Source organism: Typopeltis vanoorti, chromosome 6, assembly GCF_054136105.1.
Source record: "Typopeltis vanoorti isolate ZY-2024b chromosome 6, IOZ_Tvanoo_1.0, whole genome shotgun sequence".
NCBI classification, from domain to species: Eukaryota; Metazoa; Arthropoda; class Arachnida; order Uropygi; family Thelyphonidae; genus Typopeltis; species Typopeltis vanoorti.
Genome location: NC_143554.1, coordinates 107,778,766 through 107,802,824, shown reverse-complemented (window position 1 = coordinate 107,802,824; position 24,059 = coordinate 107,778,766). Strand labels below are relative to the sequence as shown.

At 37.0% G+C, this 24,059-nt stretch overlaps 1 protein-coding gene across 1 annotated transcript in view; it reads right to left on the bottom strand.

The window, feature by feature from the left end:
• The window catches only part of LOC150105783 (tyrosine-protein kinase Btk-like), a 173,239-nt gene that overhangs the window by 119,634 nt on the left and 29,546 nt on the right, over positions 1–24,059 (bottom strand). The window contains exon 4 of the mRNA XM_090393586.1: positions 16,544–16,608. Coding sequence (XP_090249712.1) covers positions 16,544–16,608 — 65 coding nt within the window. The remainder of the gene's footprint in view (positions 1–16,543; positions 16,609–24,059) is intronic.

Genomic DNA, 24,059 nt, shown 5'->3' with positions numbered 1-24,059 from the left:
TTGACAAAATGGGACTTTAGATCTTTTGTCTGTTACAATTTGAACTCATTGTCATAGGTTAACTGAAACATGTAATGAGTTCTGAAGATGCTGGTTTGAAATATAAGCCAGTTAATAAACGTCTTTTTGTCAAAGAAAAGCATTATATTTTAGTTGGTATGGTCTTTTAATACCATTAAAATAAGTTACAAATAATGTTCAACACCTAAGCTTGTCTATTATTATTATTATTATTATTACCCCAAGACCTCAAGGAGTCAAAGACTCATCTGGGAGGTCCTTTTATCACACACACACATCTCATCATACCGTGTCTTAAACACACTCAAACTCCTTGCAGACACCACACTCTCAGGCAAGGCATTCCAATCATTCACAACTCTGCATGAAAAAATCTTGCCTCTCACTCCCCTACTCACACCCTCTTTATACAGTTTCCAGGGATGACCTCTAGTTCTCCCCCGATCTCCCACTATTCTCTGTAGAACTTCTCCACCATTGATCCTATAACAACCCCTTATCAACTTGTAGGTCTCTATCATATCTCCTCCTCTTCCTCCTGTCCACCAGACTCTGCAAATTACATCTTCTCAATCTTTCCTCATACTCGACATTCCAGAGGTCAGAAACTACCTTAGCCAGTCGCCTTTGACCCTTTCCAACATCTCTTCATCCTTCTGAAAATCCGGTGACCAAATCTGGGCACAATACTCCATGTGTGACCTAATCAAAGCCTTATACAACGGAACAAGAATCTCCTTACTTCTACACGTCAGTGTCCTCCGCATCATTCCCAGAAGCCTTTGTGTTGTCTTCACAATTTTGGCGATGTGTGCCCTAAATTTTAGATCCTTACCACTATCACCCCCAGATCTCTTATTTCCTCTACCTCCAACAATATATTCTCACCAAGCATAAATTCTGCATCCCATCTTTGTTTTCCAAATTTTAAAACCTTACATTTTGCAACATTGAACTCACATTTCCGTGCCCAATCACTCAATTTATTCAAGTCTTCTTGCAAGGCCGCAACATCTTCACTACTCTTTATGGTTCGTTCCAACTTTGCATCATCTGCAAATAACTGAATATTGTAACTGAGTCACTTTATTGTAATAAGTAAGTAGATTACTAAAACATGGCCTCCCTTTAGCAAATCCATGCTGTCCATCAAAGATAATACCATTGTTGTCAACCCAGATGTGGATCCTAGTTCTCACAAGCTTCTCCAACAACTTAACCACAACACCTGACACACAGATAGGCCTATAGTTTGATGCTTGAGTTCGAACACTTCCTTTATGAAGTGGCACAATCTTGCCCTCCTTCCACTCCTTAGGGACTTGACTGAGTGCAAGACTCATATTAAAAAAATATGTCAAGACAGGTGTCTACTCCCTGGCACATTCCTTCAGAATACTTGGCGATATATTATCAAGTCCCACAGCCTTATTTACATCTAGTTTACTCCACACCCCAAACACCTCTTGCTCACTTACAGTCAGTCTCTCCTCTCCATCATCAACTGCTCTCAATCTCTCCATGAAGTCACATTCACAAGATTGAAAGATCATTATGCACTGCTCATTTAGAATCTCCACCACACATTCTGCAACAGCTGTCTTTGTACCATTTTCTCCAATCAATGTCATCCTTCCATAATCATTCTTTCTTTTGCTGGCTACATATCTAAAGAATTCCCTAGGATTCTTTTTGGCTTCATTAGTTAACTGCTGTTCATACCTCTCTTTAGTTACTCTCACCAACCAAGTCACCCTCCTTGCCTGGTCTTTTTAGACCTCATGAAATTGGTTATTTCCACTTCTCTTATGCTGCCTCCACAATGCCCTCTTTCTCTGTATCGCATGCTTAATCTCTTTATTCATCCATCTGACACCTACCTTATTTAACCTTCTCATTGGAATACATTTAGACATTGTATCTACTAGATAGTTTTTGAAAATCCCCCAAGCTGCATTGATCTTTTTTCCAGCTAACTCCTCATTCCACAAGCTGTCTCCTGAGCTCTTCATAATCACCCCCCCCCCTTGTAGTTCCACATATACCCTTTCCTCACAGGGGTCCTCGCACTGCTGGCAACCACCCAGGTAATCACCTCATGGTCACTCTCACCAATTGGAGGATGATTTGACACATTTATAATTACATCTTCTGATGAGATGACCAAATCCAAGACCCTTAATCCTCGTGTGCCCTCTGTTACATACTGTCTGAGGTAGTTATCCCTCAAAAACTCATTTTCTTTACTTCCAGTTGCTATCTCATTATTCCAGTCTATACTGCCATAATTAAAATCACCCATAATGATTACCCTTTTCTTATTTGCTTGGCTAATTTGACTATACATTTCACTATCACCACCATCCACATTACCTGGTCCATAACCAGATCCCACCAAGTATTTGATTCCATTCACCTCTATCTCACACCATACTGCCTCAAAACCACTGGCACTATTTCCATCTTGCATCTCTACTTTGTATGGACATAACTCTTTCTCTATCATCAATAGCACTTCCCCCTCCCTTTTAACCCCTTTTAATCAATAGCACTTCCCCCTCCCTTTTATGATGTGTTTGTATACAAACACATCATACCCTTCCATCTCTATTCCTGTCAGGATGTCATCCTCTTCCAACCATGTCTCACTTATTCCGACAATCTTTGGGTGAACAGACGCAATTAGTGCAACCATTTCATCTGCCTTGTTTCTTATACTTCTAGCATTTGTATACAAACACAACAGCTCATTTCTGGATCTACAGCTAGTTCCACTGATACCACTCACTCAATGTGATCTCTCCATGCTCGACTCGGGCCATTTCCCTTTCTGCTTCTTCATTTTAGATCCCTTTTCAATTCCAACTGTTTCCTCTCGATCCCTGGTCATCCCATTCCTTTCCTGCCTACACATGCTCTCACCTCCTCTCGGAGCATCCACCTTTCTCATGCTGTGTACCCCTGTCCACTCTGAGCCTCCCCGTTTGCCTGCTCCTCTTGCACACCCATTCTCTCATTTTCTATACTCATACCACTCACTTCCCTATTCATATCCACCTCTTCAATCTCTCCTGTCTTACTTTCCTGCTCTTCCACATCACTTCCCTCTCGATCTGATTCATTTTCTCTATTCGCTTCTCTACCTTCCAGCAACAGTCTCTCAAAGCGACTCACACCATAACCACTCAAATGCAGTGCAGTCCATCACTCCCATACAGCTCACTTCGTCCCTGAAACTCATTCCACACATTAACAAACTGTACTCCTATCTCCTCACACATTTCAGCCAGCATATCATTCATAATCCTTGCTCTCCGCCTCATTTCACCACAGTCATACCTAGGCAACACACTGACTACCCTTCCTGTCACACTATTCTCTTTTATCCTTCCAAGCAGCCTCCTAATATCCATTCTGACACGCTCACTGTCCTCTCTCAAATCATTCATACCAATTAATACTATTAACTCTTTTGCTCGCTCCCACCTCATATCCAATGCCTCAATCACTCTACTCATTTTACCACATGGAAAACATATCTTGTGCATTCCATCCTATAGCACACCTTTAATAATGGAGTCGCCATACAACGCCACTTGCTCATCTTTCATTAACTCTTTCATGCTATCATGATTTATTTTAATAGTTTTGACCTGAATTCTCTTAATTTCATTCTGCATTCCTTTCATTTCTTGCCTCATCCAATCCAATTCAATTTCCGAATTTCGCGACACATTCTCTCTATTATTCAATCTTTCTAACTTTCTAACTCTCGACCCCCCTCATCTCACTTTTACTCTCATTCATCTTTCTTTGTTTCTGTACTTTCGGTCTTACATGTGTCCAACTTTCGCTATCATCACTTTCACTCTCATTCATCTTTCTTTGTTTCCATACTTTCAGTCCAACATGCATCCAACTTTCGCTATCATTCATTCTTTTTTCGCTATCATTCATTCTTTCAATTTTTTTCACTTTCGATTTCTGCGTCATGCCATTTCTATTTTCATTCATTTTCTCAATTTCGTTTCCTTCCACCACCACCACTCTCGCCTCACTTTCGTCCCTTTTAACATCTGTTACTGTTTTCAAACCGCTCTTTTTCTTTTTTACTGATCTTTTAACATTTTTTTGCCTCTCTTTTCTCACCATCCTTCTCTTTCAAACGTGCACTCATTTTCCCTGCGACATTCTCGCTACTAACACTTTCTGTCATCAATTTCATATTTGCATCAGTTCCTCGTTCAGGTCACACTTCACACACACACCCTTCTTCCATCCACTCTAAACATCCACAAATCATTTATGAAATCGAAAGAATACATATAACAGACCTCACACTTAACGAAATGATTGAAATCTAAATTAAAGTCATGGAACGGCGGCGCCATTTTTTTTTTTTTTTACCTGCGGGTTACTAGGTCTAATAATAACGATTCGTAATTAAGTTTAGACAAGAAAAATCCTCCACACTAATAATATTGGTAGCGCACAACATTTACACCGGCTCTTACTCAATTATATCTCTCTCTCAAGTTGATAAAGCACTAAAAATGTGCCTTCCAGAGCTTGCTACTTTCAAAATGTTTATAGTGTTGTTTTTTTTCTGTCCAGATCTGAAAGTTATAAACTGTATTACAAAAAAAAAAAATGGTATATGTGGTAAATGGTAAACCATGTTCGTGTACACAGAAGCAGCCTTAGCTGCTTCAATCTAATGTCATATGGAGCATTCCACAGACCTGCCACAATCTTTGTCACTCACCTTTGGATCCTCTCCATCACTTCTTCATTACCTTAGCATTCATTTTAGACAAATTATGGACTCTACAACTGTGTTAGAAATAATTATTTTAATTTCCTGACGTTTCGACCTTCATATCAAGGTCATCATCTGCAGTATATACACACACACACACACACACACACACACACACACACACATATATATATATATAATATAGACAAGCTACATTACATTTCACACAGTATGTCAAAGAGACAATGATTTGATTAACGGTTATTCTACTGGACTGACCTCTAGTGGGAAAAAAATGAAATAAATAAATAAATTAATTAAAATAACTACATCAAAGCTATATTCTATTTATGATAACATCAAAGAACAATTTCATATAGATAGTTTTATTACAGCAAAAATGATGTCCTAATTTAACATGAGCATTGTTATATTACATTTAAGATCTTGGAATACCTATAGTGATATTTATAATTGACTCTTAGGGAGAAAGGTTATGTGGGTAGAATATGTGCCTTCCATATTCTTGGGATTTTTAGACCATCATTATTGTAAAGATTCGGATGGTTGATAAGAATTTCACAGTCCTCCTTAAATTTATGTTCATACCACGTTTTGGTGTGATGTAAACAGCTGGTGCTTTTCCAGTCAATTTCAGGGCATGATCAGAAAGACCAGCTTTACCATAGTTATTAAATTTAATGTGTCATTTATGTTCCTTTTTTCTGGTAGGAATTGTGCATCCTGTTCCCCCTATATAGGGAAAATTACAGGTGCTATGAATACGGTATACTCCAGGATGGGCCAGAGGAGTAAGTGGATCCTTCGATAAGTTGAGTAAGTTCTTTAATTTTGCAGAAGGTTTAAAGGTGGCTTTAAGGTTGCATTTCTGTAGTATTCTGTTTATTTTATCAGACATCCTTTTAATGTATGGAATGGTTGCAGTTTTATTGTAGTCTAGTTTATTTTTGTTTTTAAGTGAGGTCTTGTGAAGAATTTTCTTGATAGTATTTTGGCTGTAGCCATTTTCAGGAAGGTACTGCTGATAACTTTTAATTCATCTTTAAGTGCAGTGCTTGTTCATTGAAGCAAATCTTCAAAGCCCTGTTTTTTATTGTGTTAATGACACCTAGTTTTTGTGTTGGGTGGTGGTAGGAGTTTATGTGTATATATTGACCAGTATGTGTAGATTTCTGGTGAAGGAAAGACTGCCAGAAGGAAGACATGTCACAAGTGTCAGAAGTGTATCTAAAAATGGAAGTGTGTTCTGCTTTTCAATCTCAATTGTGAATTGTATGTGTTTGTGTTGTTTGTTTAGGTAGCTGAGGAAAGTGTCTAATGTCTGGCAGCCATGGGGCCAGATAACAAAAAATCATCAATGTAACTAGGCCAGACTTGACTTTGAGTTTTAAAGAAGAGGAATCTAGAGCACAGAGAAAATCTGTGCTCTAGATTCCTCTCCTAGAATCAGCAAATTAGTATGAGTACAGGTCAAGTAATCATTGTTATTATTATTACATCACACCTCCAGGGAATCCAAAGACTCATCAAGGGAGGGCATCTACTCTACAACTCTTCATCTCACTACTCCATCAACCTTCATCATCTAACACCAACGCCATCTACCACCACTAGTGCTTTCACAAACAATTACAAACATCCATGCCCATGGCGGGATTCAAACCTGCAGCCTTTTGGCTGGAGAGTGGATATACTAGCCACTCAGCCAACCAGGTCGGCAATTAGTATGGGGGGGGACTTCAACTATGGAGATATAGACTGAAAGGAAGAAAGATCACATGGCAAAAAGGAAATGTAATTTATATCTACTAAGATAAAATTACTTGAGGCAGCATGTGATGGATGGGACTAGAGGTGTGAGAGTATTGGACTTGGTCACAGGATCTGAAGAGCTATCCATAACCAAGGAGATCACATTGCCTCCCAATTACAGAAAGTGATCATGCAATTTGGACTTGGGAGATTATACAACATGAGGAATATTCTGTCAAGAAGGGGGTGGAATTACAAGGCAGGTGAATATGACAAGCTTAGGAAGAAGCTTAAATCTGTGACTAGCATGGCAAGGAAGGCAAAATCAGATTATGAGAAGATTCTAGCTGAGCAGGTCAAAGGAAATCCTAAGAGTTCTTTCATTATGTGGCAAGTAAGAAAAGGAATAACTATAGAAGATTAACCTTAATCAGTGATTATAGTCATGAGGTGGCAGAAGCAGATAAAATCGTCAAGTTATTGAGTGACCACTTTGCAAAGGTATATCATCCTAGTGAGGTTACTACTTTAACATAGGTGACAGACACTAATGCAGGAACAGAGATGGATGAACTGGAGGTTCTTAGGATATTGCAGAATCTCAATGTAAATTCAACTGTGGGATTAGATGGGATATCAGCTAGAGTTTTGCAAACATGTGAAAGGGAACTGGCATTGCCTCTGACTAGGCTCTTTAATTTAAGTCTCAGATGTGGTAGAGTTCCAAGGGAATGTAAAGAAGGAGAAATAATTCCCTTGTATAAGGGAGGTTCTAAGACTGCAGTAGCAAATTATAGACCAATCAGTATCTCAGGTGTGATAGTAAAAGTACTAGAAAAATTGGTAAAAAAGAGAATTCAAGAATAAGTAGATAGAAATATGATACTGTATGAGGGACAAATGGCTTTGTGAAGGGTCAGTCATACCTTAGTAATTTGTTATATTTTTATAATAGAATAACAACAGAGTTGGATAAAGGAAATGTTTACAAGATGATTCTGCTTGATTTTACAAGCCATTTGGCAGAATACCACACGGAAATCTGTTATGCAAATTAGAACAAATGGGTATGGATATGACACTGGTTAAATGGATAAGAGGGGCAGAATCGAGGCAAAAACAAATGACTAGTGGTGTGCCACTAGGTCTGGGACCATTGCAGTTTAATTTGTACATAAATGATATAGGAAATAACCTGAAAGGAAATATTCAGTTGTTTGCTGATGATACAAAATTAGGCAGAGTAATAGTTAATCAAGGCAATGTGGAGAGCTTGCAGGACAATTTAAATAGGTTGTCAGTATGGGAAAAAGATAATGGATATCAGTTTAATCTTCAGAAATGTAAAGCTATGCATTTCAGGATAAATAGATTAAAGCTGTGTATCACATTGATACACAGCTTTAATCTACACAAGAAAGGTGATATGAAGGCATGCAAGAATTATAGAACTATTAGTTTGATATCTCATGCAAGCAAAATTTTATTAAAAATCATGCTAAATAGGATTGAGGCCAAAGTTGAGGCAGAGATGCCCAATGAGGCCAAGGAACAAGCAGGTTTTAGGAAAGGTAGGGACACCAGAGATCAGATCCTTTGCCTTAGACAGATCATAGAAAAATATAAAGAATTCAGACTCCCTCTGGTAATGTGTTTCTTAGACTACTCTAAAGCTTTTGACTGTGTTCAGCATGTGAAACTGTGGGAAGTAATGAAAAGAATGGGTTTTCCTGAACACACTATCAGGTTGATAGCCAACTTGTATAAGGAGCAAGAAGCCACAGTAAGAACAGGTGTTGGATTGACTGACTGGCTTCAAGTTGGAAAAGGAGTTAGACAGGGATGTTTACTTTCTCCTCACTTGTTTAGTATATATGCAGAGGACATCATGCGTGAAGCATTGGATGAGCTCAGGACAGGAATTAGGATAGGAGATAGATTGATCAGTAATCTGAGGATACAGTACTCCTTTGTAATGACATGGAAGAACTAGGACTAATTCTTGACAAAGTTAATAAGATCAGTAATAACAGAGGACTTCAACTCAATTCTAGCAAGACAAAGATCATGGTTCTCAAAGGAAAAACAAACAGAGAAGCTCTTGAGAAACAAGTGTATCTTAATGGAGAAAGAATTGAGGAAGTCAGCAAGTTTGAGTACCTGGGATCCATTATTAATGTGAAGAATTGCTGTTCAGAAGATGTCAGAAAAAGGTTAGGAAAGGCTAGAACAACAGTCAGAGACCTGTCTAAAATCTGGAAGGATGGATCTATCTCCATGGGAACAAAGTTGAGGATTTTAGATGCAGTTGTTTTTCCAACAGCGACTTATGGATGCAAGACTTGGAACCTAAAGAAGTCAGATAAGAAACGGATATCTGCTTTTGAGATGTGGTGCTACAGAAGGCTGTTGAGGATATCATATACTGAAAGGCGTACAAATGAATGGGTGTTAGAAAAGATTAGAAGAACTTTAAGGCTCCTTAAGGATATTGACAGAAGAAAGTTAAAATATTTTTATAATGTGTGGAGTGACTGATCCACAGAGAGTTGAGGATGCCAGAAAAGCAAACAACAGGACTACGTGGCAAGGCCTGGTGTGGAACATCACCGAGCATCCGAGAGACCATACGGCATCTGTAGATGCCCAGTGAACATAGAGAGAATCATGTTGATGGCACTGTCCTCCAGGAAATAAATGAAGCTAGAGATTTAGAAGTGTTGTTAGACAGAGAATTAAATTGCTGTTCAGAAGATGTCAGAAAAATGTTAGGAATGGCTAAAACAACAGTCAGAGACTTGTCTAAAATCTGGAAGGATGAATCTATCTCCATGGGAACAAAGTTGAGGATTTTAGATGCATTTGTTTTTCCAACAGCGACTTATGGATGTGAGACTTGGAACCTAAAGAAGTCAAATAAGAAACGGATATCTGCTTTTGAGATGTGGTGCTACAGAAGGCTGTTGAGGATATCATATACTGAAAGGCATACAAATGAATTGGTGTTAGAAAAGATCAGTAGAACTTTAAGGCTCCTTAAGGATATTGACAAAAGAAAGTTAAAATATTTTGGACACAGTGAAAGGATGGAAGGAGAACTTCTCAGAACAGTAATAGAAGGTAAAGTTCCTGGAAAAAGAGGCAGGAGTAGACCATCAATGAGATGGATGGATGGCATGTGTGGAGTGATTGATCTTCAGAGAGTTGAGGCTGCCAGAAAAGCAAACAACAGGACTACATGGCAAGGTTTGGTGTGAAACATCACCGAGCATCGGAGTGACCATACGGCATTTGTAGATGTCCAGTGAACATAGAGAGAATCACATTAATGGCACTGTCCTCCAGAAAATAAATGAAGCTAGAGATTTAGAAGTGTTGTTAGACAGAGAATTAAAGTTTAGAGGACATACTGCTAAGGTTGCCAATAAGATTACTTGGCTATTGAAGAACACATTAACAAGTAGAGATAAGGAAGTTGTTATTCCTCTTTATAAGGCCTTGATATAACCACATCTGGATTACTGTGTTCAAGTCTGGTTTCCTGTTGCTCACAGTATTAACAACACCAAACAATTTTATCAAAAGATGATTTATTAACTGCTTATATTTTGCTGAATTTCAAATCAGCATCATGTTGTGCTCTGATGGTGCTGATTTGAAATTCAGCAAAATATAAGCAGTTAATAAAACATCTTTTGATAAAATTGTTTGGTCTTGGTTGATAAGAGAAAAAAAGGGGATATGATAGAAAAAACATTTAAGTTGCTTAAGGGGTTTTATAGGATTGATGCAGGGGAAATATTTCAGCACTTATTGGAAGGGAAAGAACAAGGTCCCATCCCTAGAAGATGAATAAAGGTGTGGTTAGTAGAGGGTGTGAGGATTAGATTTTTTGCTTGGAGAGTTATGAATGAGTGGAATGGGTTGCCAGAGTCAGTTGTGAGTGCTTTATCTGTTAATGGGTTCAATGAGAGGTATGATAGATTGTGTGGATAGTTTGGGTCTCTTGGGGTGAGTCTTCAGACTCCATGGAGGTGCCCATACAATAATAATAATTATTATTGTTATTATTATTTGGTAACCTCCATGAAGTTAACAGACTCATTGTGGGAGGCCCACTCAACCAGCAACATATCTATCATAATGAGCTTTGAAGTTATTTACATGCACTCACAACACACTCAGGCAATGCATTCCAGTAACTATCAACTCTCCATGTAAAAAATCTATTCCTCACACCCTTCTTCACCACATTTTTATACAAATTGGCCTCTCATTCTTCCAATCTTAACATCCACTCTTTTTATAATTTCTTCTGTATTAATCTGATTGAATCCCTTAACTAACTTGAAGTATCTCAATCATATCTCCTCTTTTCCTCCTATCCACAAACCTATGTATAATCCACATTCTTTCAAACTCTTCATTACAAACACTCCAGAGTCCTGATATCACTTTGGTTATTCATCTTTGGACCTTCTCTAGAGTTTCCACATCACAATGAAAACTAGGTGACCAAATCTGAGCACAATAGTCCATATATAAGTGCCTCCGTAGTGTAATTGGAAGAACGATGGTACGTTGTGCTCTTCAATTAGAAAAAGCCTAAGTTCGATTCTCATCGTGATGGGAAGAATCTTTATGTGGACTTTTTCATTCGAAGGTGAGTTAGTCAATCTCATATGGCGGTAGCAGGGTTTTTTCCCCCCAGAAACTTGGGTTTTTCATGCAATTGATGTAGATGATTGGTAGTAGAGGTTTGGTGTAGTGGTGAAGACAGAGAGTTGCATGGTGGGTGTCCTCCCGCGATGAGTCTACGAACTCCTTGGAGGTGTCACGAATAATAATAATAATAATAGTCCATATATAGTCTGACTAATACCTTATATAGAGGCAGCACTGTCTCCTTATCCTTACATGTCAATGTATTTTTCATTATAGCAGCTATACAATGTGCAGTCTTTGCAACATGTGTGATTGTGCCCTCATAACTTGGGTCCACTGTCCACTATCACTCCAAGATCCCAAATCTCATCCACTTCCTGAAGTACAGCTATACCAATATAATGATTAGCCTTATATCTCTATAACCAAGTGTAACAGCTTGCATTTGTTAATATTATAACTGTAATCTCACTCATCTGTCCAAGTTAAAAAAAAGTCTATTCAAATATTCCTGTAGAGAATTAACATTAGCACTACTCCTGATAATTCACTACCTAACTTTGCATCATCAGCAAACATTTGAAGATGCCCAGTCAATTCACATCATTAACAAACAAGTTAAACAGCAGGAGCACAAGAATAGAACCCTGAGGCATGCCACTATCACCTTCCTTTTCTGAGACATGGCTCCATCCATCATACACAACTTGTTGGTATTGTTCAGAGAGCCAGGCTAGGATCCATTTAACCAATATACTATCTATTCCTACTCTCTGCAGCTTGTACACTAAGTTATCATGTGGTAATCTATCAAAAGGCTTTTGCAAAGTCCAAGAATATCACTGTATCGATTCTCCCTTATCCAACACATTCATCACCTTATCATAAAACATAAGCAGATTGCTAAAACAAGACCTGCCCTTCACAAATCCATGCTGACCATCATAGAGAATCTTATGTTCATCATTCCAATCTTGTATTCTATTTCTAACCAATTTTTCCAACTTTGATCACAACTGCAGATATAAAGATCGGTCTATAATTGGAAACTTCTGTTCTGAAACCATGCTTGTGAAGTGGTATTATTTTGCCTTCTTTCCACTCCTTAGGAACCTTCCCCACTGCAAGGCTTTCATTTAATAGCCAGAACAAGGGCATGGCTAACTCTTTTGCACATTAAACAACAAATTACATGAAAACCACAATAATTAACTTTAATGAAATGAAAGTACAAATATTTCATACTGAAAATAACAGTACATCATCAGTGGGTAGAAACAAGCAAATCAAAGAAATGGGAATACAAGGTACATATAACAATCGGTTTACCAATTAAAAACTATTGCCATGTGTAGAAATTAATGTATTAGTAAATAATATTAAAACTATTTTTGATGATTACATAAAATGAGAATCTCCCATTTGGTAAATAGATCGTGGTATGCACCTTGTATTCCCATTTCTTTGATTTGCTTGTTTCTAAGCACTGATGATGTGCTGTTATTTTCAGTATGAAATATCTGTACTTTCATTTCATTAAAGTTAATTACTGTGGTTATTGTGTAACTTGTTGTTTATATTCATGCCACAGGTATCTTTAAAGATCTTTTGCACATTCTTTACAAATATGTGCATTCCCACAGCCTTATTAATATCTAACCCAAGCAACACTTGAAACACCTCTGAATCTTTCACCTTTAATTCTCCTAATTGTTGCCTCTCTTCTACATGTTGCACAGCATCATTCCCGCCACTACCACTATGATATACACGGATAATGTGTTCATTAAATAATTCCACTATATCATTTGTTATGGTTACAGTGCCACTATAACTACCCACCAGCATCAACTTGCCATAATTATTTTTCCTCTTGCTTGCCACATAGCAGAAAAATTCCCTTGGATTAGCTTTGACCTGACTGGCCAATCTCCTCTCACATTCTACTTTTCTTTTTTAACCATGCTTGTCACTTTTCTGGCCTGCAGTTTATGTTCTTCATGCATCTGTTCACTGAAAACTGTCTTGTACTTCCTCCATAACAACTTCTTTTGTAATACTGCTTTCTTGATTTCACCATTCATCCATCTCACTCCTACTTTATTTATTCACTTAACTCTTGGTATGCAGTTATGCATTGCTTGTGTTAGATACTGCCTTATAATTTCCCATGCACTGTCAAAATCTTTTCTACACCGTCAATCCAATGTATTGATGCTAGTTGACTACAGAACTTCTGATAATCACTCACCTTATAGTTCCACATATAGATCTTCTTGATAACAACTTGTTCTTGTTTCATTACCTTCCAAACCAATACCTCATGATCACTTTCCCCAACAGGTGGAATTATTTTAAAATTATTAATTTGTTTCAATATTGGAATACTATGAGTTTGCATAATAATAAAAACGTATAAAAATGGAGGGAAAACTCATTAAAATTTATTTATTTGTACTATTTGCACCTAAGGTTCATAGGTATCTTAAGTACAGAATTACAGAATGGCAATTCTCATCCTCTTACTTTCTTTCACAACTTCAAGAGGTGATTCCTTTACCCACCCCTTATCCTTCTGCTTGTTCGACCATATGAATAAAATCCTCAGTGCCCAGTAAATACCTCTCAACTGCTTAAAGGTCTCAATCATACCACCCTATGTTTTCTGTGCATGAAGCTTTGCACTTACATACACTCAGTCTACCCTTATAACCAATGTTCCATAGTACTGTCATTTTTGTGATCCACTTTGGATTGCAGACCCCCCCCCCCTTCAGGGAGTCAAAAATCTACATATAACTTGTAACTCTCCATAACTTAATTACTACTAGCCTACTGTTGACTGGAAGCCTTACCAATAACATAAACAGTCAATTAACACATATTTCGTACATTGTATGCATTATACATTGTATTCTTAAAATAAAGTAAGCTAGGGAAAGAAAATGTTATTAAGAAAATAAATCACAAGGAAGAGAAAATACATTTACAGTACTGTACTGTATTTATCAATACTGTAAGTTTGTATTGTCTGTTTATAAGCTGAATCATCTGTCTATCAGTACCAACATCAATATTGTCTTACATGATACAAAACATCTTGATGTTATATGTATTACTAACACTAGACATCAAAAATGAAAAGATAATATGAAAAAGAAATTCATATTTATTTACCAGTATAACTATTCATGCATTGATAAAGAAGCAGCAGCAGCAATATGATTGCTTTATAGTAACCCAACCTATACACTAATGAATGAATCATTAAAAAATTTTGTTATGCTAATTAATTAATAACAGTTAATTTTATGCAATTAAGATTTAATACTGAAGACTTGAATAAATTGAGTGATTGGGCACGGAAATGGGGATGTGAATTCAATGTTGCAAAATGTAAGGTTTTAAAATTTGGAAAACAAAGATGGGATGCAGAATTTATGCTTGGTGAGAATATATTGTTGGAGGTAGAGGAAATAAGAGATCTGGGGGTGATAGTGGATAAGGATCTAAAATTTAGGGGACACATTGCCAAAATTGTGAAGACAAAACAAAGGCTTCTGGGAATGATGTGGAGGACACTGACGTGTAGAAGTATAGAGATTCTTGTTCCGTTGTATAAGGCTTTGATTAGGCTACACATGGACTATTGTGCCCAGATTTGGTACATACTCATCTCACCAGGTTTGGTCACTGGTTTTCAGAAGGATGAGGAGATGTTGGAAAGGGTCAAAGGCAACTGACTAAGGTAGTTTCTGACCTCTGGAGTGTAGAGTATGAGGAAAGATTGAGAAGATGTAATTTGCAGAGTCTGGTGGAGAGGAGGAAGAGGGGAGATATGATAGAGACCTACAAGTTGGTAAGGGGTTGTTATAAGATCAATGGTGGAGAAGTTCTACAGAGAATAGTGGGAGATCAGGGGAGAACTAGAGGTCATCCCTGGAAACTGTATAAAGAGGGCGGAGTAAGAGGCAGGTTTTATTCATGCAGAGTTGTGAATGATTGGAATGCCTTGCCTGAGAGTGTGGTGTCTGCAAGGAATTTGAGTATGTTTAAGGCTTGGTATGATGAGATATGTGTGCGATAAAAAGGACCTCCCAGATGAGTCTTTGACTCCATGAAGTCTTGGGGTAATAATAATAATAATAATAATAATAACAATAATACTGCATCTTTACATAATAAAAATAATGCTGAACAATGACTGCCCATGTGCCAGCATCCACACTTCATGTATTTCTATTGTAACTGTGTAACGTTCCTACACATTCGGTATTTTTTAGTAATGTATTGATTCATAATCAACACTTGTTTATTTATATTTGTATGTTCATCCAAACTCAGATGAAGCCACTAGTTTGCATAGCAAAACTAGTAGGTGACCAGTTGTATTAAATCTTTATGACCCAGTGTTAGTTATTTTTATTACATTAGTTTTGTCATCGAAAATAACATACTTATCACTGCATCTTTACATTTCTTGACATTTCTCTCGACTGCAAATGGTGCCATTCAGAGTCTGTAAGTGTTTATGTGCTTAAGTTTTCATAAATTTTAACTTTTTACAATAGATCTGTGCTCATTTTATGGTAGTAAATGATAAAATAGACTAGCACCTACATATATTTTATGCATTCATGACATACCTAACTTTTTCTTAATTTTTTTTGATATTTCTAGGCTACACAGCGTTCATCTGCAAGTTTTTTCAAATTGTTGCAAATCTCCAAAACATTTTCCAATATATTTATTGCAAAAAATCTGCATATAAGTGGACCCACACAGTTCAAACTGGTGTTGTTCAAGGGTCAACTGTACTTCTAAATCTTTAATCCCTAATTGCTGCATGAACAAAACCTGCTTTACCAGGATAAAATACCTGAATAAAGTGATCACTAAACAGCTCCTCTATGAGTCTTTGACTCCATGGGATCTTGCGTAATAATAATAATATCATCTGAATTGGTCACTCAACTACCTTCCATCTGCTCTCATATTCCAAAGCTAGTCTACTCTCATATTCTTCTTGCCTTCCTTACTGTAGTAATCACTTTTTTAGCTGGAATCTTATATTCCTCATGCAACTGCTATCTGCCTCTCTCTCTCTCTTTATATTTATTCCATAACTTCTTTTCCTGTTTGACTTTCCTAGTCCACCTTCTTCAAACTGATTTATCTTTTTTCACATGAGATAGCAATTTGAAATTGCCTTTTGTTTAGCATATTGTGCTGGGAAAAAAAAGTCATTTATATTACATTTTAATACACTGTGCATTCCTGACAACTTAAGAATAAAATTATGAAAACAGAAAACATAGTAATTACCTGTATTTGTTTCTGACTTGCCACCAGTGTTCCCTAGAATTATCAAGTACTTCATATTCTTCCCCCTAATAAAACATATATACTAGTGTACAAATAACTACAAGTAAATAAGTCAAAGATTAAGTTCCATTTCAACTATATTTTAACTGCCTTTTTACAGAGACTAATCTTAATTTTTGAAAATAAACTAATATATTCAATAAATTAACACTTCATTTTCACACTGTATAGATTAACAATTTTTCAGTTTAATTTTTCATATTTCTTTATGTATCATCTAGCCAATCAAATGCCTAGATAACTTATTATTGTGATGTTCATTTAAATAATTTATCTGGTCATAAATCTTAAAATCAACACCTAAACAATTAATATATGGCATTTATTTTTTTATTAAAATTTAAAAAAATACAGTACTGTATATTGCTATACATTAGCAACATGAAAACTGTGAAAATTGAAATAATTTTAAAGAAATAATATATGAAAGACATGGTACACAACAGCATACTCATCAGTAGAATAAAGCTATTATTATTATATCAATAATAAAAATAATAGATTATTATAATTATGTACTGTAGCATTAACAGTCCTCCATAAGTCATTATGTCCACAAGACTCCTTGTAAAATTCTCCTATCAAAAAAGCTGTTATACCAACCTCAACTTAATTAAGTGTTGAGTGCACTCATAACCTTCTCTAGCAATGCATTATAATTACCCACAACTCTCTCTCTCTCTCTGTGCAAATACAAGATATTCCTTACTTCCTTCAACTGTATAATCTCTTGTTCTTACCTGTATTTTTCTTTTCTTTTAATAATAATCCACACACACACACATGCATGCACGCACGTACACACGCATGCACACACACACTATGTAAAAATTCTGATCTGCACTCAAGTCTTAATCATATCCTTTTGCCAAGATCTGGAATTCACAGTCTCTAGTCTAACAATGATGAGCCTCCATAGTTCAGTTAGTATAGATGAAGCCCTTTGGTCGGAAAGACCTAGGTTCGATTCCTATCAGTGATGTGAGGAACCTTTATCTAGTCTCTTTTGATGAAAGGTGAGTTAGCTGGTCTCATACGGAAGTAGAGTTTTTTTTTCACCCAGAAACTCAGGTTTTTCATCTCCCAGAACAGGCCCATGAACATATTGTATTGCAGTCATGAATATGTCTCAGCCATATGCTGATCCCAAGCCCAGATAAAATGGGGAGGGGGAAGCAATGGTGAGCTACCCTGTAAAAAATCTCACCAAAGAAGACTTTATGGGCAATGCCCACAAAGTCATCTAGGGTTGGAAATGACTGAAAGGGAAAAAACCACCGGTCTAACAATCTATAGCTAGCACTCCAGCTATAGTTCTGTGTTACTCTGATTAGTTCCCAACACTTTCTCTCTCTCTCGTTTCTTTTACTCCTCCGCCCAATATATATATATATATAAAGAAAACAAACAGTGTGATAAGAGAGAATGACGAGTGAAGTATGAATGAGAAAATAAGAGTCGGAGTGTGGAAGGCTTGAATGACTGTGAAGTTTATGGAGATGGTTTTGATTGGGTAAAAGAATGGCGAGTAAGAGTCTAACTTGCAGAAAGGGATAGATGAGCTGAAAGAGGAGGTGGAATATCTTGCGAACGAGATGAGAAGTATGAAAGATGAGATTAGGAGAATGGAATAGATGTATGCAAGGCGAATCGAAGTAGGAGTGAGAGAAAGTTTTGGAAATGATAGAAGAGGAGAGAATAGAAGCAGTAGAAGACAGGAAATGAAGAGAGGTATGGGAATGATAGAAGAGGGAAGAATGGGAACAGGAGAAGAGAGGGAAGGAGAGAGAGGTATGGGAATGATAGAAAAGTAGAGAATGAGAAGTAGAAGAGAGGTATGGGAATGATAGAAAAGTAGAGAATGAGAAGTAGAAGAGAGGTATGGGAATGATAGAAGAGGAGAGAATGGGAAGGAATGAGAGAGAGTTATGTGAACGATAGAAGTGGAGAGAACAGGATAAGTGGAAGAGAGGGAATGAGAGAGAGAGAGAGAGAGTTATGGGAATCATAAAAAAGGAGAGAATGGAAACAGTAGGAAAGAGGAAATGGTATCTCACCTTGGGAGAGATGTCATCTCACTTATTATCAGCTCTTCTGATGCATGAAGAATATAAGACACAGGCCAGGAGAGTGACTAGTATGGTAAGGAAGGCGAAACTGGAATATGAGAAGAGATTGGCATTAAGATGCAAAGAAAATCCTAAGGAATTTTTTTTAACTATGTGGCCAGTAGGAGGAGAAATGATTGTGGAAGAATGACACTGTGTGATAAAAATGGGAATAGAGTGACTGATGCAGAGGACATAGTGGATTTGTTCAATGAACACTTTATTGGTGTATTTCATCCTAGAGAAGTAAATTTTAATACTAGAGGGATAGGGTAGGTTCAAGGTTTAGAGGTGCAGGAGGAGAACATGTTCCAAATACTGAGTACTCTGGATGTCAGTAAAGCTGTGGGACTGGATGGTATTTCACCATGAGTTTTGAGAGAATGTGCTAAGGAACTGACAGCTCCTTTGACTTGGCTTTTCAATGAAAGTCTGACTACAGGAAAGGTGCCCAGGGAATGGAAGGAAGGTAAGATAGTGCCATTGCATAAGGGCAGTAGCAGACCAGAAGTGTCTAATTATAGGCCAGTTTGTGTGTCATCAGTAGTTGTTAAGATCTTGGAGAAATTAGTTAGTACCCTCATCTGCCTAATGTTGTATGAGGGTAATATTATCTATGGGAGTCAACATGGATTTGTGAAGGGGTGCTCTTGTTTCAGTAATATGCTAGCCTTTTATAATAAAGTTACAAGAGCAGTAGATGAGGGAAAGGCATATACTGCCATTTTCTTGGATTTCAAATGCAAAGGCATTTGACAGGGTGCCACATGATAAGCAGATATTTAAGTTGAGCACATGGGTTTGGATGTCAGGTTGGTCGACTGGAGTGGCGGCCCGTACATAAGCACTGCGACACTGCAGCATCCCCAAGGAAAAAATGAAAAAATTAAATTTTGTTTGTGTTTATAAATAATAACAATGCTTACTACATTATATAAATGCAGTACAACATGTTAAAGGTTACAGCTTATGTTCTGACAATGACTGAATAGTTAATAATTGGAATTGTTCGATTAATGCTTTAGATTACAAAACAAATGCACTGCAATCTAACGCTGATATTTATTTGCTCTTGTTGTTGCATGTTGCGTCATTCCCAACTGTAACTGCTCAATCGGCAGTGTATTTTTAGTATGTACGTGCCTTTTTTCTGTGAGATATGAAATGTTTATTATTGGTGTGTGTGTGTGGTGAACTATATTTTGTAAATCTTATTTTATTTTGTTAAAATAACATATAATTATTCATTTATTATAGATACAAGGCTGAATTATGATGAGTGTCACTGTTAAAAATATGAAAAGAATAACATTTTTTCAATTATCATTACATGAAACAAATGCACTGCGATCTAACGCCGATATTTGTTTGCACTTGTCATTGCTATTGATATGAAACTTTTATTATTGGTGTTTGTTCATGGTGAGGATGAAATATTTTTAATAAAGCAATTTTTAATATGTAAATTTATTTATTAATAAATTCGTTACTGATTTAGGGAAAAAAAATTTTTTTTTTTTTTGTATATGCAGCACTCCCACTTAAAATTTTCACTGGCCACCACTGGTCAACTGGATTCGGGATTGGCTGTCCGATAGGTATCAGAGAGTTGTGTATGGTGGGGCAGTTTCAAGGAGGCAGAGGGTTACAAGTGGGGTCCCAAGGGTTCGGTACGGGGACCTATATTGTTTAACCTTTATATCAATGACATTGTCAGTGGACTGCATGGGGGTGTTCATTGTTTGCGGATGATGTGAAACTGGAAAGGGTTATTAGTAATAGTGCAGATGTGGTAGTCATACAAGAGGATTGGAATAAACTAGATAGATGGGTGAATGAATGGGGGTTGTCAGTTTAATGCAGCAAAATGTAAGGTTTTGAGGTTTGGGACACATCAATGGGATGCCGCGTACTCTATTGGAGGAGATATACTGGAGAAAGTTGGGGAGACAAGAGATCTGGGGTTGATGATTGATAGAAACCTGAAATTCAAGGGACATATTGCAAAGGTGGTGAAGGTAACACAAAGGATTGCTGCAATAATGAGAAGGAAGCTGACCTGCAGAGATAAAAGAGTTATCATTCCGTTGTATAAGACCCTGATCAGACCGCACTTAGACTATTGTTCTCAGATTTGGTACCCAGGATTTGAAGGAGATAAATTAACTGTGGAAAGAGTACAGAGGCAGATAACAAAGACAGTTTCAGGACTGTACAATATTAGTTATGAGGATTGGCTGAGGGAATGTGGACTGCAGAGTTTGGTGGATAAAAGAAGGAGAGGTGATATGATCGAGGCTTTTTAAACTGTTGAGAGACGGTTACAAGGTTGACGGGGGGATTCTTTTGCATGGTTGAACAGCGGGAAGGAGTGATGACAAGGGGGCCATCCCCGGAACTTACAAAAAGAAACTGTGAGCAAGAGGGTGAGGAGTGGTTTCTTTGCATGGAGGGTGGTTGAACCATGGAATACATTACCTGATAGAGTGGTGAGAGCGAGAACAGTCAATGAGTTTAAGGAGTGGTATGATAGACTTTGTGTTTCCTGGAAGGGACCCCCCCACATTGAGTCTTGATAGACTTGTGTTTCCTAGGAAAGCCCTCCCGCGATGAGTCTTTTGACTCCTTGGAGGCCTAAATAATAATAATAATAATAATAAATCTGAACATAGCAGTCTAGATATAGCCTGATGAATATTTCCTACAACAGAGCAATTTCTAGATTCTCAAGATCCTTCTCTCTTCAATTTTACCAATTCCCTGTCATGTCCACTATTCTTGCTGCATGTATTGTGACCTTAACTACTTATAAGCTATCATCTGAAGTTCTCTTGCTTTCTGCAATTCTTACAGCACAAGATATAGAAAGATGGTTTGAGGTAAAATCAGATGTAAATTAAGGGTGTGTTCTATCCCTATTATTCACCATCTATATGGATCAAAATATCATTTTGATCCATAAAGATGGATCAAAATATCATTTTGATCCATAAAGATGGATCAAAACAATGATATCATGTCCTTTCAGGAAGATACAAATAGGCTGGCAATATGGATAGTTAAGTGAGGCTCCAGTTAAATGCACAAGGTTTTGCAATTTGAAATGCAAAAGGGTGTAATGCATTTTTGCACTCTAGTACCACCTAGAGTGTAGCTGTACTGTATTGGTAGAGCTACACTCCAGGAAGTAAATAAGATTAGCATAATTGACATGGACCTGAAATTCAAGGGACACACTGCAAGAGTAATCAAAACCATGCAATTCATTGTTATGTTATTCAACTGTTCTCCTTATCCAATGATAAGGGGAACAGTTGTTCCATTCTATTAAGGCCTAATTAGACTAGTTCTGGACTATTGCAAATTTAGTCCTTGGTTTCTACATTGATGAAGAGGTGAATAATTAAGGCAACATTAAGAGTCTGGAATGTCAATTATGGCAACATGTTGAGAGATGTGGTTTGCAAAGCATGATGGATAGGCAGAAGAGAGGTGACATGAAAGAGATATTTTTTAAGTTGGTAAGGAGATTTGGTGTGACCAGAATCCTACCAGGCGCGTCCCCCAGGTGGCAGATGGGGGAAACCCAAATGGGTTGCTCTGAATAAAGAATAAAGAGCCATGGACCAAAGGATGTAGCAGAGGCATGGCAAGCTGGCTACATTATTATGCCAGTAACTTTCATGAGCAGGAGAAAGTCTGCAAACCGAGATAGTGCTACTGCATACGGGACAACCGACGCGCCTACTCGAAGACCACATAGAGTAGGTGAGAAATCAGCAATGTGGTCAGCCAAGGATGTGAAACATGTAGCCATCCTCAACATAAGATCACTATACTGACCTGGAAAATTGCAATTAGTCCATGAAAATTTAAAAAGACTGAAATGGAGTATTTTAGGTTTATCAGAGACACATTGGTGCAGAGATGGATTCGTGGATTTACCAGAAGGAAGACTGTATTTCTCAGGAAGAAAAGATAACATACACAGAGAAGGAGTTGCATTATTAATTGAAAAGAAACTTACACACTCAGTAACTGAAATAAACCCAGTGTCTCCTAGAATAATCACAGTCAAACTTCAAGCAAAAGAAAAAGGTCAAACAATTAAAATAATCCAAATATATGCACCAGACAGTAACCATTCAGAGGAAGAAATAGAAAATTTCTATGAAGAACTACAACAGGAAATAGATAATCCCAAAAATAGAGAACTCATGATAGTGATGGGAGATTTTAATGCTAAAATAGGACAGTTCACAGCAGACAAAAAAGATGTGATGGGGAAATTTGGATACGGAGAGCTTAACGACAGAGGAGAACAATTACTCCACTTCTGTAAAGCAAACGATCTAATGATTACAAACACATTGTTCTATCAACGCCCTAATAGTAAATAAACATGGACATCCCCAGATGGTAATATAAAGAACTGCATAGACTATATCATCATAAACAAACAATGGAAAATATCAGTAAATAATGTACGAACATTAAGAAGTTTTGATTTTGACACTGACCACGAAATATTAACTGCCAAAGTGAAGATAAAATTTAGCAGGAAAAATAATATCAGAAAAGAAGAAAACATCAACCTATCAAAACTAAAAGACAGCTCAAGCAGAAGTCAATTTTTAGAACAGATGTGCTTGAAATTAAAACCCTCCATCTTCCAGAACAGCGGAAAATACTGGGAAGAAGGAAAAGAAACCGTGTTATCAATTGTAAAAGACACTCTAGGTTCCAAACCCAAAATAAACAAACAGTGGATAATCCAAGAAATCATAGCTACCATAGAAGAGAAAAGAGAGGCCGAGATATTTGTAAACCAACAAAACAATGAAGAGAATAGAGAAAAATACAGAGCACTAAAAAATAAAGTTGATAACCTATGCAAAAAAGCCAAAGAAAAATGGTTAGAAGAAAAAGCTAAGAAATGCCAAGAAGCATACCAACAAAACAACCTAAAAGTCTTCCATGATACTGTAAGAGAAAGGAATTCAAAGGAATTCCTTTCTCTTACAAAGGAATTCTCAGCAAAAGCAATAATAATGATAAACAACAAGATGACTGAAACCAGGAATATTGAATATATAAGAAAAATCTGGTCAAACCATTTTAAGACTATCTTTCACCAAGGAAACAAAACTACAATGCCAACAATAGAAGAAAATAATGATCACCCAAAAATTTTACAAGAAGAAGTTTAGATACGCAATAAAACAGATGAAAAATAATAAAGCACCAGGCATTGATACTATCCCTACTGAACTGTGGTCATATGGAGGCAGCATATCAATAGAATATTTAACAACCCTATTCAATAAAATACTACAAACAGGAGAGAT